Here is a 17,293-nt window from a genome sequence, read left to right as displayed (position 1 = left end):
TCCATCTATCATCTATCTACAAATGATGATAGATTACCATTAATAGATAAATTATCTGTTAATAAAATTTCCTAACTTATTTTGAAAAATTCAAATCTAGAGAAAAGCTGTAGTTAATACAATAAACATCTGTATGCCCTTCACCTAGATTTTTGCCACATTTGCTTTATCTCCTCCCTCTCACGTATCTCCTAAGACCATCTGCCTATTATTACGTATGCCTTACTTTGAAATAGTTTAAGACACACAAAAGTTGCAAAAACAAGTACAGAGTGCTCCCATGAACCATTTATCTGGCTTCCCCTGTGACAGCATCTTACATTATCAAATCCAGGAAACTGACATTGATACACTATTAATTCAATTACACACCTTATTCAGGTTTCACTAGTTCTTAATTCTCCCCTGTCTCTGTCTCTTGGTGTGTAATTCTACACATTTTTAATAAGTGTATAGGTTTGAGTAATGGAACTGTTCTATCACCACAAAAAAACTTCCTCATGTTACCCCTTCGTAGTCACATTCTCCCCCAACACTAACCCCTGTCAACCATCGATCTGTCCTCCATCACTATAATTATTTCACTTTAAGAATGCTATCTAAATGGAATCACATAAAATATGTAATCTTTTGAGATTAGCTGTTTTCACTCAGCATGATTCCCTCAAGATTTACCCAAGTTGTTGTGTGTATCAATAGCCCATCCTTTTTAATTCTGAGTCGTATTCCAGATGTATCACAGCTTATTTAGCTATTTACATGTTGAAGTACATGACATTTGGGTTTGTGAGGTGTGGAACACCACTATGTATACATTATCTCGTTTAATCCTCAAAGTAATCTCCTGAGAGACAGGTTAAGGGCTCTCAAAACTAGGCTCAGTGGGTCTGGGCTAAGGACTGGGAATCTGAATTGTTTAAGTTCCCAGGTAATTCTAATTTGGGAACCAGTAAGATAGGTGGTTTTATTTCCATTTTACAGATGAAGAAACTAATGCTTAGCAAATAAAAGTGATTTGTTCGAGGTCACATGGCTGGGAAGAACCGTGATGCCAAACTAGGTCTCTCAGGGAGTTTTACTGCAAGCTATCCTAGCAATGGGAGACCTAATACTTAAAAAAGAGAGTTTATGAGAGAAGAGTAGAGGGCTAAGAACTGAGCCAGGAGGGTGGTCAGTACTGCCAGATGCTGCAGAGAGGCTACAGAGGATGTGGCATGAGGGAGAGCTGGGGATGTCTGACCAATGTGTCTTAGGTACCCAAGTCTGGCATTAGAGGAAGATGAAGACACAGCCCTGGCATACAGCAGGGCATGCCCTCAGGAAACCCAGCCAGTTGGAAGGAGTTACGGATTGAGGCTCAGCCAAGATCACTCCTTCGTGGGATGGCCTTGTGCTAAAATTATTAGAGCCAAACATCTGGGTTTGTGGGATGGGGTGCCAAGAAAGGGCAGATATAAACCTCACAGGAGAAGCTGTTTGGAATCTCGGTAAGTAGTTCATAAAGTGGAAAATAGAACTCACTCTAGAATTTCCAGAGCCATTACCCCTTTGTTGGATTATCTGGGCCTTTTGCCTCACTTTCTTCTGCTCTATGTGTTTTGCCTTTGGGGAACTGCTTCTATTGGAGGATGGAAAGAGAAAAAAAGGTGAAACTCCAACCAGGACATTTTACTGATTTTTAGTAATTCTAAATAACATGGCTAAAATGAGGTTGGAACTATAGCCCAGAAGTAAAACCTTCTAATTATCTGTGGTTATGTAAATTCTGCATTAGAAGTACCTGGGAACTTAAATGAGATTGGAACTATAGCCCAGAAGTAAAATCTAATTATCCACTTAGCCATACTTGTGCTGGTCCCCGGTACCACAGACAATTAAGGTTGGCTGTGTTCTCCCCGAAGGGGTATCTTGGAGGCCTGGGCAAGGACGTGGTAGACAGTTTCCTGCAATCCCAACTCCAAGCTCAACTCATATCCTGTTGTTGGTGCATCTGAATCAGTGTCCTTTTATCTGAAAGAGGATAATGATAATAATAACCCCTTATAATGGAACAGCTTACTAAGCACCTTCACGTGCACCAGCTCAGTCTTTCATGACCCTGGGGAGAGAGGTGTTGCTATCCTCATATGCTGAGTAAGTGCCAGAAGCTGTAATTCAAACCCATCACCTCTGACTCTGAGTCCAATGTTCTTTCAATTACAAATCAGCCTGATAAACTGTTACTGGCCAAAATTATTCTGAAGCTCACTTAGCCCTATTCTGGTTGCATGGAAATTAGTGAGACCTCAAGAGTCTCATTGCTTTAAGAAGCAGAATTATGTAGTGAATGGAGAGAATATATGTATGGCTCTGGCCTTTTCTTGCTAGTGACCTTGTGGAGAGTGCTGCATCTGAGTCTCAGTTTCTAATCTGTAAGATGGTGTTATGGATTGAATTGTGTCCCCCCAAAATGTGTGTCAACTTGGCTAGTCCATGATTCCTAGTATTGTGTGATGTTCACCATTTTGTCATCTGATGTGATTTTCCTATGTGCTGTAAATCCTGTCTCTATGATGTTGATGAAATGGGATTAGCAGCAGTTATGTGTGAGGCAGGACTCAATCTACCAGACTAGATTGTGTCTCGAGCCAATCTCTTTTGAGGTATAAAAGAGAAGCGAGCAGAGAGACATGGGGACCTCATACCACCAAGAAAGAAGTACCGGGAGCACAGTGCATCCTCTGGACCCGAGGTCCCTGCACTGAGAAGTTCCTAGACCAGGAGAAGATTGATGACAATGACCTTCCCCCAGAGCCAACAGAAAGAGAAAGCCTTCCCCTGGAGCTGGCACCCTGAATTCAGACTTTTAGCTTCCCAGACTGCAAGAGGATAAATTTGTTTCTTAAAGCCATCCACTTGTGGTATTTCTATAGCAGCACTAGATAACCAAGACAGATGGGCATAAGGGCCACCTTGAGGAGTGGCTGGAATGAGGTAGCCTATGCAAAATAATGGTCACACGGGCTGGGAGAGAGTAGTTATTCAGTAGTGTTAGAACTCTTCCATCCTTCACATCACCAGGTCTTTCTGAACCCAAAGACCTCAGAATCGAGTCCCTCCAGCTCAGGTCTTGGTCTCTGATGAGGAATCAGAGGGACAGGCTGTGGCAGGGTCTAGCTATCTTCTATGACATCAAGTACGAGGGCAAGGGACATGCTCCAAAGTCCTACAGGGCTCCCTTTCCCCCTTCCTTCATGGCATGTCTCAGATAATATTTACCCCCAATGAGGTGAAATAAAGCTTCCTTAGAGTTATCCTGGAACTATATCCTAGACATTCCATAATCAAGAAAGCCCCTCAGTCTGCAATTCTGAGGTCTATTGAAAAGGTCTTCCTACTCCCTATCCAAGGTCGTATCCACATTCTGAGGGGCATTATAGGCTAGAAGGTGAATACGTAGCATAGACTGCACACTGACACCCCTAGGCTTCATCTTTCCAGACCCCATTCTTTGATTTCCCCCACCATGGTAAATAAAGGAGGCTCAGTCACCAGGGCCCATCCCCACTCGTACAGTTTAATCTGTTTGCAGGGACCTCTTGTCCAAAGAGGGAATTATCACAGGAATGGGGCTCTCCCAGGCCAGAGGAGGATCTTTCCTGCAGGACATATGCAGACTGAAATGTCAAATACCTACAGGGCCAGAATTAAGGTGGATGTAAGCCTGGTGTGGACAACAGTAAACTTGAGAGCACACTTCTCTTATACAAACGTCAGGCAACTCAGCTTTGCCCAATGTGGCCATCCCAGCTCTTTCCATTTTTAGAAGACAGAAATCCAGTTTTCTCTTAGATAAAACCTCTCGATTTAAAAATGTTCACTTTGAAATATTTCAAAATAAAATATTTCAAAAACAAAAGTATACAATACCTCGCCACCAGTTTATGGTCCTAGTCTGTGTCATGGCTCTGCAGTGTTGGCAAGGAGCCCCATTAATTCCCAGCGCTTCTGTTCCCAGTCCTGCTCCTTTTCCTTTCCACCGCCCCTTCTTTCCACTTTCAGGTGCAACCCACGTTCTTTACCGACCTCCCCTTTCCACCCTGGGCGTCGCAGACTTCGACATGGCCTGCCACCCTGGGCACTCCCCCGGGACCTGCAGAGAACAGTTAGAGGGATGGTCTCTGACGTAGACCCACTCTCCGCCTGAGCCGGCTGAGGGTGAGGACAAAGCCTCGTCCTGGGAGCCCTAGTCTTACTGAAGAAACAGGGCCTCATCCATAGTAACTCCAGGGTAGGGGTGGGCGTGCGGGCCACCTCCTAGAAAATCATAAACTCCCGGGGGACTAAAGGGGGAAGGAGCACAGGGTCAAGGGGCGCGACATAGCTGTGTGGTTTATGGATGGGAAATCCCAGTCTTTTAGGCACCCTTCCGCTCAACTAGCTTCCAAAGCAGTCGATTCTTGGGAACAGGCGCTGGGGACAGGGGGTGGTTCCTACGCAGATGGCCCTGTCCCCGCGCCCCAGGTCCATCACTTGCGCAGCTGCAGTAGTCACCGCGCTTCCGCGCACCGGTTCCTGGATGCCCCCCTCCCCCCGTTTCCTTCTCTTGGCCAGACGCGGAGCGGGAGCTCCGCCCCTAACGCACCGCCCCGGCCCCCCGCTCCTTAAAACCCTGCGCACACCGCCCAGAGCGCCCCGCCTGGCGCACCTCGCCTTTCCTCTGTAGCTCTAGCCGCAGCCGCACGCCCGGCCCCGGTCCTGGCACCATGAGCTTCGGCTCGGAGCACTACCTGTGCGCCTCCTCCTCCTACCGCAAGGTGTTCGGGGACAGCTCTCGCTTGTCCGCGCGCCCCTCCGGAGCAGGCGGTGCGGGCAGCTTCCGCTCGCAGTCGCTGTCCCGCGGCAATGTGGCCTCCTCGGCCGCCTGCTCCTCGGCCTCCTCGCTCGGCCTGGGCCTGGCTTACCGCCGGCCGCCGGCGTCCGACGGGCTGGACCTGAGTCAGGCGGCGGCGCGCACCAACGAGTACAAGATCATCCGCACCAATGAGAAGGAGCAGCTGCAGGGCCTCAACGACCGCTTCGCGGTGTTCATCGAGAAGGTGCACCAGCTGGAGACACAGAACCGCGCGCTCGAGGCCGAGCTGGCCGCGCTGCGGCAGCGCCACGCCGAGCCATCGCGTGTCGGCGAGCTCTTCCAGCGCGAACTGCGCGACCTGCGCACGCAGCTGGAGGAGGCGAGCTCAGCGCGCGCACAGGCCCTGCTGGAGCGCGACGGGCTGGCAGAGGAGGTGCAGCGGTTGCGGGCACGCTGTGAGGAAGAAAGCCGCGGGCGCGAAGGCGCTGAGCGCGCCCTGAAGGCGCAGCAGCGCGACGTGGACGGCGCCACGTTGGCCCGCCTGGACCTGGAGAAGAAGGTGGAGTCGCTGCTGGACGAGCTGGCCTTCGTGCGTCAGGTGCACGACGAGGAGGTGGCCGAACTGCTGGCCACGCTGCAGGCGTCGTCTCAGGCCGCAGCCGAGGTGGACGTGGCTGTGGCTAAGCCAGACCTGAGTTCGGCACTGAGGGAGATCCGCGCCCAGTATGAGTCCCTGGCCGCCAAGAACTTGCAGTCCGCCGAGGAATGGTACAAGTCCAAGTTTGCCAACCTGAACGAGCAGGCGGCGCGCAGCACTGAGGCCATCCGGGCCAGCCGCGAGGAGATCCACGAGTACCGTCGCCAGCTGCAGGCACGCACCATCGAGATTGAGGGGCTGCGCGGGGCCAACGAGTCCTTGGAGAGGCAGATCCTGGAGCTGGAGGAGCGGCACAGCGCTGAGGTGGCCGGCTACCAGGTAAGGGCGCCCTATCCCTTCTCGCCCCTACCCAAGCTCCCCGGCAAATTCTGGCCGTAGGAACCAAGGGGAGGGAGGAGTCCCGACGGAGGTGTTGGCAGACAAAAAGCCCTGAAGTCTCCACAGTTAATTTGGGGGCCTGGAAGCTCCCTTCCCCTGCCCCTCACGTCCCTGTCTTAGCTCTTTTAACAAAGAAGCCTTAAGCCCCTGTTCTTCAGAATCGTACAATATGATTGCATAAAAATTAAGTCATGCCTCCCTGGCAGCAAGTGAATGTATGCACAGTGGCAACCTGGGGAATAGTACCCCACCCAAAATTGGAAGTGAACCCAACCGAGGTGGATTACAGCTTCTCCTTTGTCAGAAGTTGGTGTCTGGGTTGTCTGGCTTCTTTGGTTGACTTTAAAAGTCTTTCTATGGGCCCTGGAATTGATATTCAGGGAAGGTGTAAACCCCAGGGTTGGGGGAAGAATGCTGTACCGAACTGGGAAAGGTCCTAACCCATTTTCTTGATTTTTGCCTTCAAAGGAGTAGAGATTGGGAGCCAACATCTAGGTGGTGGGGCTAGTAACACCCACCCTATTCTACCCCACGCACACACATGAGGTTCCCTTGTGAACACTTTTTTCCCAATGACGCGTTAGACCTTTTAGCAGAGAGAGTGTGTGGGTGGTTGGGGCGCTGTCCACGGTGCTGATCGTGAAACGAACCACCTTCAGGTCTTTTCATTTCAGAAATTCTCTCCCTCGATCTCCCCCTCCCTCTCCTTCTCTTCTCTCTCTCTCTCTTTCTCCAGTCTCATGTCCCAGTTAGGATTCTCTAGGCAATTAACTTCTTTGATTTTTTTTTTTCTTGCTGCAATACTAACGTATCAGTCTCGGCTACCTGCAATCAAAGGTCACCTCCTGGACAGTGTCAATTTTCACTTTCATGGATGGCTTGGCACTTAACAAAAACCACTTAACCTGCTTAGCAGCTGTGAGATGCCACTTGAAAATACCCATTTCCTAAACATTTTTCCATCCTAAGTGCATGTGATTAATCACAGAGATGGAGTTTCTCTTTGTTACAGGCCACTTATTTTTCCCATCTTTGCCTGCCTTCTAAGCTCCTTTGAAGGTATTGATTGGCTCTTTCCTCCTTTTCTCGCTCAGCAAAGGCCAGTGCATCTTCAGTTTTACTGTAGGACATTCCAGGCTTATGACCAGAAAGGTCACAGAGGCAGGAGACGGGGTGAATGAAAAATGTAGAAAATAATGTAAATAGTATAGTTCAGCTTCAAGGTATAATAAAAGCTCCACTGGATAGAATGGCAATAATTCAGAAACTTGCAATAGCTGAACCTAACCAAGATCAAAGTTTCCGTTTGATTAAATTGAGTTTGGGTACATTAATAGAACTAACAAAGGAGTGGAATCCCAAGCGTACCATTTTTAGTGCCACCACATTTGGTTAATTGAGGCTTCATGTTTTCTTCTGGAAGCCTCAAAGGAAGAGCTAGATGGTCATCTGGAGGGCTAGCCCAGTATTTCTACAAAAAGGGTAACTTACCCACATCTGCCATCTGAGTTAGACTTTGCCGTGTCCTGTGTTTGCTTGTTGTAGCCCCTTCATTCTAAGAGGTGGTGGCTGTGTTGTCTGCCTTGTTTTGTTTGTTTTAAAAGGCTTCCTAGTGTTAGACAATAGTATAGCCATCCAGATATGGTCTACAGGAAACAAACAACAGAAACTGCGGCATCTGCAGCTCTGCAGTGCTGCCTCCATCAGCTTTAGCCTTCAGAGGCTCAGTGGACCTGTGGGTGGGAGTAGAAGGGGAGGTCAGACAACAGAGAGCTATTTCCTACCCCTTGGAACCTAAAGCTTAGGTGGAACTCACAACCTCAGCTGTGATCCTGAAGACCTGAAGCCACAGGGGTGTCCTCTGGTTGTTCTCACTAACAATTTTAGCAGTGCTGACCAAGATAAAAAGCCTTCTTCTCCATGGTGAGATTCAGCCATTGTTTTCTTACCCTCTAACCCCACCCCTCCCCTTTCACTGCAGTACTGGTAGGCTGTTCTCTTTCTTCTGCTTCAGAGATTACTTGTAGGCCCATTTTACTTTGCAAGCTTGTTACCTTCTAAGAAGCAGAGAAAGGCCCTGTTAAAGTCACATTTTTCCTGCAGAGAACAGACAGCCTGTTTGAGGAAAGGAAGCTTAATACACTTTTGAAAGGGTAAAGAATGGTTCAAGGTGACGCAATAAATACACAATGGTGTATGAGAGAGTCCGAGTTAGGCAAGAGGAAAGATCATAAAGAGGTTATTGTCTTCAAAAGCCAAACGCACCCATCCTCTTTAGCTGAAGTCTTTTCCATTTCTGACCCAGGGTGGCTCAGGTTCCTGCGAGGAAGCTTCATTGCCATTAGAGCCCCAGCTCTGCCAAAAATGTCTAAGGATGGTTTTGGAGGGTACTCAGGGCCCAGCCTTGTACTATGGTCGGTCATGGAAAGCTGAAGCTTTTCTTGAAAGACCTTGCTGAGCAATCAAGATCTTTGTTGGTTAATGCTCTCCAGGGAGATGAGCCAAGTCTGGCCTCTTCTTTCCAATATGAGATTGGAACACAACCTAATTAAATAGCAGGAGGGGTCTTGCCCCTTGGGGAGTGGGGGTGACAGTGGCTGCATATAAATCTATTGCGTGATAGATCCATTTCTGAAATTAGAATTCAAGAAAAAAGCTATGTTTGGTTTTTTGTTTAACTCTTCCATCTGTTTTTTTCTCCCCCTACAAAAAAAAAAAACCCCTCTCTACCTGCGCTGGATTACTGTCACCCGGGCTACCATGATAGCACCTTTACAGAAATAAAATTAAACTAGTAGTTCCTAGGAAACCCTGGTGGCGTAGTGGTTGAGACTGACGGCTGCTAACCAAAATGTCGGCAGTTTGAATCGACTTGACGGCAGTGGGCTTGGGTTTTTTGGTTTAGTAGTTCCTAAACTCAGCGGCACATTGAGATCACTCGGGGCTTAAAAATAAAAGATTCTCAGCCCACTCCCAAAGATATGGATTCAGGTATTCACAGGTGGGGCCCAGGAATATGCATTTTTCAATAAAAGTGCTGCATCCCGTCAGTCCTCAGACTGATTTGGGGGATGCACTGACCTAAATCACATTTTCTAGTGTAAAGCAGCTATTGAGGGTTATACAATGCAAAATTTTAAAGTGTGGTGGGGGGCAACAAAGATGGGGACAAGGACAGGGATGTGAATAAGGCATGCATAGTAACTTTTTTTTTTAGTAACCACAGGTGGACCACATACAAAAACCCTCTTTCCCCACCTAAGGTCATTGTTCTGAGCAGTAATTCTGGATGTCCTCTCCCAATCAGACTGTGCCGTGCTACTGCCCACCTGGCTGAGGGGCCCTAAAAGTGATGAAATCCACTGCACTGTTTATCCTGCTCTTCTCCACTACAGATGCTAGTGTGGCCTGTTCTTTCTCTTCCTCCCAGACACCATTCTTTCAGCTCTGGGGAAGATGCTTAGCACTGTCTTAGCTGCTCTGGGAGAGACCTGACTGGAGCTGGGAGTGCCTCTTACCCATTCCCTCAGGCTAAGCCAGCAGCTGCTGCGTGGTTGGGGGAGGGGGCAGACTGCAACGCTGCGCTCAGATTTCCAGCTGGAGGCCATCTTTGGCAGGGCTTTTGAAGGGCAATGCAAGATACAGCCTGGTGTGGGGAGGAGAGAGCAAACAAAGAGTGAGACTTTGAAGAGCAGTGGTCAGCAGGCAGCACAATTCCTTCTGAAAGGAGGAAAGTCATGCTTTTTGTCTGGTTTTATCCATAGACATGTGAAATATGTAACATAAAAGTTCAAGGAAATCTCACCTGTCTAGAACTCAGCTACCCAACAACCTTGTATTCAGGAAAGACGGCACTGAAGCAGAAGTAATTTTTGAAAAAGGACCTAATTAACCTGCTGATGAGATAGAACATCTATCTGTAATAAATCACATAGTAGAAAGTTGGCCCCTGCGATGCCCTTAGCCTATTCATTCTTATGTTACCCCAAACCAAACCAGTTGCCGTCGAGTCAATTCCAACTCATAGCCACCCTATAGAATAGAGTAGAACTGCCCCATAGAGTTTCCAAGGAGCGGCTGGTGAATTCGAACTGCCAACTTTTTGGTTAGCAGCTGAGCTCTTAACCACTGCGCCACCAGGGCTCCAATAAGAGCGTTCTTATCTTACATGGTTCTAAAATGCTTTGTAATTTTTTTTTCGAGCCTGCAGCAAGATAGAAGGCAAGAGAGACCACTAGAGTCAGGCATTGGCAGGAATGAGTAACAATAGATCAGATCAACTTTCAGGACAAAGAAAACCACGAAGCAGCAAACACTAGCTCGAATACTGCTCTTTGGGGCCATTTAGAGTCGAAATAAACAGCTCAATACACCTCAGTTGACATAAAAGACTCACTGAATCATAGAAAAGTAATTGATCATCTATCATGACCCTTAATTGCTAAGAAAGGTTTCATTATGTTTCATGTTCTAAGTAAGAGTAGTACATACCAATTTGGAAAGATTTCTTTTTGTTCAAAATTGTCATTTTTTAAAAATGTAGTGCTTTAAGGGACATGCCTCCAACTATCCAATATTAAAGGAGCCCTGGTAGTGCAGTGGTAGAGCACTTGGCTGCTAACCAAAAGGTCAGTTCATACCCACCAGCTGCTCTGAGGGAGAAAGATGTGGAAGTCTGCTTCCATAAAGATTACAGCCTTGGAAACCTTATGGGGCAGTTCAGTTATGTCCTTTGGGTCACTATGAGTCAGAATGGACTCTACGCCAACGCGATCCAATATTAAGGTTTTATTATACGTTGCTTTTGTTAGTTTTCTAAGTGGGTATACAGATGGCTTCTGATTAGTCTGTCCGTTATCATTAAAAGGGTAGAAAGTCACATGGTATGGTATTAGCAATAATAAAAATCACTCACATTTATTGAGCACTTCCTGTGTGCCAAGTGCTGTTCTAATCCCTATTATCTAATTGAGCAGCTAATGGTCTCATTGTATAATAGTGTGATGTTCATTAAACTGGTATCCACATTTGAGGATCTCAGAAAACCTTAGAAAAGAATAAACATGATCATTTTCCATATGCAGAAACAGAACGTTTGAAGAAGCTAAAATTTAGGAAACTGACTGAGGTATGTTGGATTGTGGCAGGGCAAGAAATGCAGCCCAAGATCCTGGTGAAATCCTTCTCTTTGTCTCATACCGTTTTTCCAGCTGCTTTGCAGAATGATAATATTTCCTTCTCTTTCTCCCTTTCCCTTCATCCTTGTCTCCTTTCCCAGTTACCACAGTACTATTAGTCTCTTAACTCTAATCCAAAAATAGTAGACTTGTTTATAGCAACCATCAAGTAAAATTTGCTTAGTGAAAAGCCTTTTAAGCCCTTATGATCTTTTAACATACTTCGGGACATTTCCATCACTGTGTCATGTATTTTCACCACCTCCTGTCATCCCTTGCTTTCTACCCATCAGTCAGTTGAATCTCGCCTTTGCGGTATTCCTGTCAATATTTATAGAACAGGTAGGTGGCATGAATTTTAATTCTTTCTGCAAGTTCTCTTGATTTGGAAGTTTGCACCCCCTGAAGTGTCAGCCATGCCTTTCACCATCACTGATCTAGGTCCACACAAGGGAAGTTACAAGGGAGCACTTTCTTGAGGTCTCTGATATATTATCACTGTTTCATAAAAATTTCTCAGTCACTGTGCTTTTCATCTCTGCCAATATACAGTGGAGTTATGCGAGTTATTTACTCATGCCTTTTCAGGTCATAAAAAAGAAAAAGTGCTTATATAGCATCATTCATTCATTCAGTAACTATTCATTGCGCATCTACAGTGTACATTGTGTTAGGTCCTGGGCTGCCAGAGATGAACTAGATAGAAAGGGTCCCTGCTTCCATGTTAATTACATTCTAGAGCGGTAGTTCTCAACCAGGAGTGATTTTGCTCTCTAGGGGACCTTTAACAATGTCTGTAGAGACATTTGTGCTTCGTAATGTAGAGGGTCAGCAAAAAAGAGGAAGACCCTCAACAAAATGGATTGACACAACGGCTGCAACAGTGGGTTCAGGCATAGTAGCATCAATTGTGAGGATGGTGCAGGACCAGACAGTGTTTCGTTTTGTTGTACATGGGGTCGCTATGAGTTGGAACCAACTCAATGGCACCTAACAACAACAACAACAACAGAGACATTTGTGGAGCCCTGGTGGTACAATGGCTAAGAACTTCTCTGCTAACCAAAAGGTCAGCAGTTTGAATCCACTAGCCACTCCTTGGAAACCTTATGGGGCAGCTCTGCTGTTCCATAGGGCGGCTATGCGTCAGAATTGACTTGATGGCAACTAGTTTGGTTTTCTATTTTTTGGAGATATTTGTGGTAATCACAACTGGAGGGAGTATCTTGTAGGTAGAGACCAGGAATGCTGCTAAACATCCTACAATGCTCACAACAAAGAGAAGTGCTGAGATTAAGAAACTCTGTTATACAGGAAGGCAACAGAAAATAAACTAGAAATAAATGAACAATTTCAGATAGTGATAAAAGCTAAGAGCAAAGTGGCCGTTTTCAAGTGGGTGCCTTCTTCTAATTTGTCCTCCCTGTGGTCGTGCCTTTTTCTAATTGGCACAAGGTCCAGGCATGGGCTAGCAGCTGCCCTGGCTTGAGGCAAAATAATCTGCTGGATAGGTTGGTTGCTAAGGAAGACCTGCCTGAAGAGAGGACATTTAAACTGAGTCTGTGTGACAAGGAGTCAGCCACGTAAAGACCCTCTACTGAGCATCCCAGGCAGAGAAAATAGGAATCGCAAAGGGCCTGGGGCAGTGTTGGACTCTGTATGTTTAAGGAGCAAACAATGTCAGGGTGGGTGAAGCACACTGAGCAAGGGGAAGAATAAAGATCATGCTGGGGAGTTTGGATTTTATTCCAAAGCTGTTGAAAGGTTTTAAGCAGGTGCAACAGGATCTGCTTTGTTTTTAAAAGATCCTTCTGGCTGCTCAAGAGTCATAAACTTAAAGCTTTTTTTTTTTTTTTCATGCTGGGTTTTGCACCTGGAAGAATTCGGAGCACACCTTACATGAACCTAGTTTCTTTTTCAATTAATTTCAGTCTGCCATTTGGATTTTAAAAAAAAATCTGTTGAGTATTTCTGCTTCCTCCTTACCCATCATGTAAAATGCTTTCAGTAAAGTCATTGAGTGGCAGGCTTCCAGGAAACGCTGCAAAACCATCAAAGTGAGTGAAGCAATGGAATGGAGGCAGAGAAGCCTTGCTGTCCTTTCCCTGCTTTCCACGGTTGGAATTTCCTGACCATAAGGCTCTGGGTTTTGGAAAGGACATGTAACAACTGAGTTATTTAGTAGCAATATAACAAGCAGGGAGGGATGGTAAGTTAAAGAAAAAAAAAAATCTCCCCAGTGTTCGGTTGAGAACATGTGTCCCATGCTTCCCAACCCTCACCATGCATCAGAATCTCCTGGGGACCTTTACAAAAAAATGAAGATGCTGGGACCACATTCTAGAACAAATGAATCAGAACCTGGGGTGGGAGGTAGGCATGGGTGTCAGTATTTTATAAGTTTCTATGTGTAGTCAGAATTGAAAACCCTTGCCTTGTGGAAGTTTTAATGAATCTCAGCTCATCTGGCCTAAATATTTTGGATATGTCTATTTCCAGGATAGCATTGGGCAGCTGGAAAATGATCTGAGGAACACCAAGAGTGAGATGGCTCGCCACCTTCGGGAATACCAGGACTTGCTCAATGTCAAAATGGCTCTTGACATTGAGATAGCAGCATACAGGTAATTAAAAGGGCATGCTCACCCAAGTAGATCCAGTCATCTGGGGCAATGCTACCCAAAGGAGTGGTTCTGGCTTCTCTGGTTTCTGAAGGATGAGGCGGGATGTGGAAGGACAGAACTGGTATATTCCAGGTGAGCTGATCCCTCTGTCCATCTGTTTGGAAATATCCCAGCTTCACCTTACTAATCTGGGAGTACTCTGTGTACCCCATCAAGGATTTGAGGGGATAATATGAATACACTGAGTTGAAATAAAATCCATCAGACTGCCTGGAAAAATACAGCATATACAGCTATAAAATTCTAACAGGTGAGGCATCCCACCAGACTTCTACTAAGGCAATCAATATTCAGTGAACATTTACCTAAAAAAGTAGTAACAGCAGCTACTATGTTTTGAATGACTACTACGTGCCAGACACTATATTATACTTCACATACATTTTCTAGGTATCAGGTTTTAATGTTCCCATTTTGCATATGAGGAAACTGAACCACAGATTGTGTAACTTGCCCAAAGTCATAGCACTGGGTAAATGGCAAAGCTCAGATTCAACCCCAGATCTATCTGAGGCACCCCCTCCTTTTTTTTTTTTCCTTTATGCTATGTATAAAAAAACATACTACTTCAAAACGAAGTTCCAGGAGTGTTTGATAGTGTGTTGAGTTTCTGATTTTAAAAAAGTGATGAAAACACTGGAGTTATGAGAAACAAGGTACTGGGGCTACTGTTTAGGCCAGGCTGAGAACTGTCTGTAACAGTTTCATTTACTGGTTATTTGTTATTGCTGGTTCCCTTCCTTTTGTTTCACTATACATTGAAAAAGTACCAATCTCAGGTTCAAGAAAAATGACGCAATTCCTCCTTCTTTTGTAGACTTCTCACCTCCTTAGCCTTGTTGCATTTAAGGTGTTAACGAGCAAAATTACTTCTCCCTAGAGCTTCAGAGACTCTAAGTGCCAAATACGGGTGTGATAATGGCCAAGGGGAGTTATAGGTGTTTCCCTTTGACAATGATTTAAACACAGATGGTGCTGAGGACCGTGTGTGTGTACTTGTATACACAACAACTCTTTGAGCTTTGGAATTCAATATTTATTGGTCTCAATCTCTAAAATGAATAGGGACTGGAGGGTTATGTTCTTAAAGAAAAAAAAAGTTGCAAGTTGACTGACTTCCTGAGAGTTTTTCTCTGTTGGATTTACAGGAAACTGCTGGAAGGTGAAGAGACCCGTTTTAGCACCACTGGATTAAGCATTTCAGGGCTAAATCCACTTCCCAATCCAAGTTATCTGCTCCCACCTAGAATCCTCAGTTCTACAACCTCCAAAGTCTTATCCACTGGGCTGTCGCTTAAGAAAGAGGAGGAGGAAGAGGAGGCTTCCAAGGTAGCCTCTAAGAAAACCTCCCAGATAGGGGAAAGTTTTGAAGAAATATTGGAGGAGACAGTAATATCTACTAAGAAAACCGAGAAGTCAAATATAGAAGAAAGCACCATTTCAAGCCAAAAAATATAATTCAGTTGCTTAAAAAAGTTAATGCTTAAGAGGGAATAATATGCATTTGACTCATTAAACACCCTAGTCTTGAGCCAAAACACCTGTCACCACTATAAAATGTCTTCAAGGCTTCAGTCTCATACTTAGTATTGAATGGTTTCTCTAATAAGAAAATCACCTCTAGATTGGCGCAAACTGTAGTCCTGGAACAATCACAGAAAAGTTGTTGAAGAATACAGCCTCCTCACCTACAGCTCAGGCTTCATAGCGATAGATGATTCAGGTGCAGAGGAAGTACGAACTAAGGTGCTAAATCTGTGATCATCATCATCTGCTGTGAATAGAAATTAAAACCTATATTCACGCACTATACCCAGCCATTACCCAGCTATACAGTCTCACTTTAGATACCTAAAACATAAGATCACTGCCAAAGATAAACCTGTGGTTCATACCCAACTCCACTTTAATAGAACCGTTCCACAAATGATAGGTGTTTGCTTAATGGACATTTTCCCTTCCACCCCCACCTCACTTCCATACATCTTTTTCTTCCATCCACGGAAGAAAAAAAAAGAAAAGCTATTGTAGTATTCTTCCCTTTTAAACACATTTAGGCTATTCTCAAAGGAGCTTACCCCTTTGAGCTCTTCTTGCTCAATGGGTAAAATTAAATGCATGTTGACCATTTCTGTGCTCGTGTAATGACTTATCCCTGCACATTTCATATCCTTCCAATTCTGTAGGTTAAAAAAAAAATGGTGATGAGTTGTCTCCAAACAAATAAAGTACTGACGAGTCCCTAGATTTTAGGCTTTGAGCTTATTCAAATCCATTTAATTAGAAAAAAAAGTTGATTATTAAAAATGTAGTTTTCATCGTAACTTTAGAAACATGGTAATAGTTATCCTAAGCTGTGATTAAGCTGACCTTAGATTTAGTAGTGTAAGTTAGAGGAGGTATTTCTATGAATGGAAAAAGCCAAGGTCTCATTTATTTATCTGTGTCTGATCATTTGTGGTGATACAGAATTAGCTTTTTCATGTTCTCACCTTAAAATCTACATTTCCTCTTCCCACTAGTCTAGGTCCTAAAGAGGCCTTGTTTTCACTCTCCTACGCCGTTTAAGACTGCTAAGAGGAGGCTATTTTATCACCAGGACACAATGCTACGGCCCAAAAGTTTAGAAAAATAATAATAACCATTTCTGGTCAATCAATACCACCAGCAGATATAAAAAAGAAATCTTTCTCTTTAAAAGAGTCTTTCTGCCAACACTTTCCACATTGCTGCACAATTGGCAGGGTCTCCTTTCCCTGCTGGAGAGGAAGAGGCATTCAGAACAGAGGAAGGGTGTTCATGCCCCTACTTACTTGCTAGGAAGTAGCTTCTGGAGAGTCACCTTCTCATCTCCCCAGCTGTATAGCATCTGCATTGCCCAGTCCTCCATGTGTGCCAAGTTCAATGCAGGATTTATTCTCTGTCAGCAGTCACTTCCACCAGAGTTAAAGAGTTTCCTGTGCCTGTTACACAACTCCACTGAGAGGTCTGGGGTGATAAGGATGGGATGCTGTTACCGACCTTTCTTATTCTAGCACATGCCTCAATAATTCAAGGAACTCTAAAGATACTTTTCTTCTTCCCCCTTACCCCATTTCTGTCTTTACTCCTCACTCATGCTGTAAGGCATTAGTAAAATAAAAGTCACACGAATCCCACCCACATAATGCGTGTTCTGTGGTTTCTTCTGTTTCACTGAGAGGCACTGTTTTTGGTTCAGAGAGACAACTACACCCCCAAAGAATTCAGAAATAAATATGTTCCCTGTTCTGTGTATCCACATTTGTTGAGCCAAAGCCTTGTTTCAGATAGTCTTGTCAGCACTACATAGTGTACTAACTGGGCAATCTCATGGAGGGAGGAGGGAATCAAATGATGAAAGACAATGCATTATGTGCCCGAACAATGGTTTGATTAGCTTAACTGAAAAACATTTCTTGAGAATGAACTAGCAGAAGGCATATGATAAAGAATCCTTCAAAATAAGGATCCTTTCCTTCTTTGGAAATGGGATATACCTCTGCAGAACTCAGGTATTTAGATAGAATGTGGGCAGGAATCA

At 45.0% G+C, this 17,293-nt stretch overlaps 1 protein-coding gene across 1 annotated transcript; it reads left to right on the top strand.

The window, feature by feature from the left end:
• Positions 1–4,745: 4,745 nt before the first annotated feature.
• INA (internexin neuronal intermediate filament protein alpha) lies at positions 4,746–15,463 on the top strand. Its single transcript, XM_003409142.3, has 3 exons — positions 4,746–5,810; positions 13,547–13,671; positions 14,880–15,463. Exons 1-3 carry the CDS (start codon positions 4,746–4,748, stop codon positions 15,187–15,189), a joined length of 1,500 nt encoding a protein of 499 aa, XP_003409190.1. The 3' UTR covers positions 15,190–15,463.
• Positions 15,464–17,293: the final 1,830 nt, after the last annotated feature.

This window comes from Loxodonta africana, chromosome 16, assembly GCF_030014295.1.
Source record: "Loxodonta africana isolate mLoxAfr1 chromosome 16, mLoxAfr1.hap2, whole genome shotgun sequence".
NCBI lineage: Eukaryota > Metazoa > Chordata > Mammalia > Proboscidea > Elephantidae > Loxodonta > Loxodonta africana.
The sequence above is the reverse complement of the archived record's forward strand: the minus strand, read 5'-3'. Positions and strand labels throughout refer to the sequence as shown.